A 2,032-nucleotide genomic window follows, 5' to 3' on the forward strand; every position below is an offset into this window, starting at 1 on the left:
GGGTGAGCCACGACAGCACCCTCTGCCTCGCCGATGCCAACAAGAAGATGGCGTAAGCTGGGCTGGGGAGAGAAGTGGGCTTGGGGGGGCTCTGAGTGGCTGCGTTTTGGGTGGCGGGGGGCATTTGACCCCAGAACTGATCCAGGGATGGAGCCATCAGGGTTGGGTGGCGGTGAAGGGCCAAGCAGACCTGGCTGGAGGAAGCAGCAGGTCCTCACCGTGTGGTTTTGTGGCTTCCACCCATGTTGTGCCAGCCTCAGCACAGAGAGCCCAAAGCTCAGCTCCCTGCTAAGGCTCTGCCCTCCCTCGCAGTGTCACCTCCCTGTGCACTGAGACCCTGCCCCTCCTCGCCGTCACCTTCATCACCGAAAACAGCCTGGTGGCCGCGGTGAGTCCAGGCAGGGGATGCAGGGTGGGCACCGTGCTGGGAGCTGACGGGAGGGTGCTGAGCAGGGCTGCCTGGTCCCCCAGGGCCACGACTGCTACCCGATGCTGTTCACCTACGAGGAGAGCCAGGGCGCGCTGAGCTTTGGAGGGAAGCTGGACGTCCCCAAGCAGAGCTCCCAGCGCGGCCTCACCGCCCGCGAGCGCTTCCAGAACCTGGACAAGAAAGCGAGCTCGGACACTGCCAATGCCACGCTGGACACCCTGCACAAGAACAGCATCAGGCGGGTGCCGGGGGGCGAGTGGGTGGAGGGATGGGCTCAGTGGGGGTACCCTGGAGGGTGCTGACCCCTGAGCATCCTTTGGCCGTGTTGGAGCTGGGACAGCCCTGGACCATCTCCAGAGCATCCCTGTGTATCCCTGAACATCCCTATAGAGGGTGGGGAAGATGGAGAGGTCCAACCCTGGGAGCTGGGACAGCTCTGGGTATCCCTGGTGCATCCCTGGGTATCCCATAGCATCCCCAAAGGATCTATGGGTATCCCTGGAATATCCCTAGATTATCCCTGAGCATCCCTGCATGTAGGTGGGTAAGACAGAGGTGTCCAGCCCTGAGAGCTGGGACATCCCTGGGTATTCCTGGAGCACCATTGGGTATCCCTGAGCATTCCTGAGATGAAGAGGTCCAGCTCTGGGATCTGGGACAGCCTTGAGTAACCATGGAGCATCCCTGGAGCATCCCTGGGTTTCCCTTAACATCCCTGCCTGTAGGTGGAGGAGATGGGGGCATCCAGCCCTGGGAGCTGGAGCATCCCTGCATGTGGGTGGGGGAGAGGAAGAGGTCTGGCCCCACTCCCACCCACCAACTCCTGGGCAGCCCCGAGGGCTCAGTGGGGGTGTAGGGCTGACCCCCCGCCCTTTCTTTGCCCCCCACAGCCAGATCTCGGTGCTGGTGGGCGGGAAGGCCAACTGCTCACAGTTCTGCACCACGGGGATGGACGGCGGGATGAGCATCTGGGACGTCAAGGTGAGGCATCCCCATCGCGGTCCCCCAGGCCAGGAGCATCCAGCGTTGAACCCTCATTAACCACAGCTCTAATTGAGATCCCTCACCCCACTGCTGTGCAGCTCTGCTGTGGTGGTGGGGCACATCCTGCCCATGGGGGTCCCACAGTTCTGGGTGGGATCTCCTTTAACCTTAGGGAGGGGACACCCCTGGGTGGCACTGTCACAGCTCACCATCAGAGGGGGGTGCTGCCAGACTCACACAGGGATCCAGCACCCTCTCCTGGCTTGGCCTTTGCCCACATGGCTTAAAAAAATGAGCCAAAACCAGCCAAAATTGGGATTGGCACCCCAGGGGCCAGCATCCCCCCCCTTTTCTGCTCCCCAACTACCTCTGGTTGCCTTGGAAAGCCAAAAGCCGATGCCAAATGACCTCCTGTTTCATTTCAGAGCCTGGAGTCAGCGCTGAAGGATCTGAAGATCAAATGAAGGAGCCCCCTGGGAAGGGCATCCCGGCTGCCAGCCCCGCTCTGCTGCACCCCCCGCTTCCCCTGCCAGCCCCGCGCCACGCGAGCGGCCACGACGCCCCCAGCGCTGCCCCGGCTGCCAGCCAGCCCCGGCGGCCGCCCCCCAAGAAAACTTC

The 2,032-nt window shown here is 62.6% G+C and overlaps 1 protein-coding gene across 1 annotated transcript in view; it reads left to right on the top strand.

Moving 5' to 3' along the window:
* Positions 1-1,878, top strand: part of ARPC1B (actin related protein 2/3 complex, subunit 1B, 41kDa) — a 4,037-nt gene extending 2,159 nt beyond the window's left edge. The window contains 5 exon segments of the mRNA XM_010184320.1: positions 1-52; positions 313-388; positions 472-668; positions 1,321-1,411; positions 1,840-1,878. The exon segment at positions 1-52 is cut by the window's left edge and continues 17 nt beyond it. Of these exon segments, the coding sequence (XP_010182622.1) occupies positions 1-52; positions 313-388; positions 472-668; positions 1,321-1,411; positions 1,840-1,878 (455 nt within the window).
* Positions 1,879-2,032: the final 154 nt, after the last annotated feature.

This window comes from Mesitornis unicolor, unplaced genomic scaffold (assembly GCF_000695765.1).
Source record: "Mesitornis unicolor isolate BGI_N332 unplaced genomic scaffold, ASM69576v1 scaffold29405, whole genome shotgun sequence".
Taxonomy (NCBI): Eukaryota; Metazoa; Chordata; class Aves; order Mesitornithiformes; family Mesitornithidae; genus Mesitornis; species Mesitornis unicolor.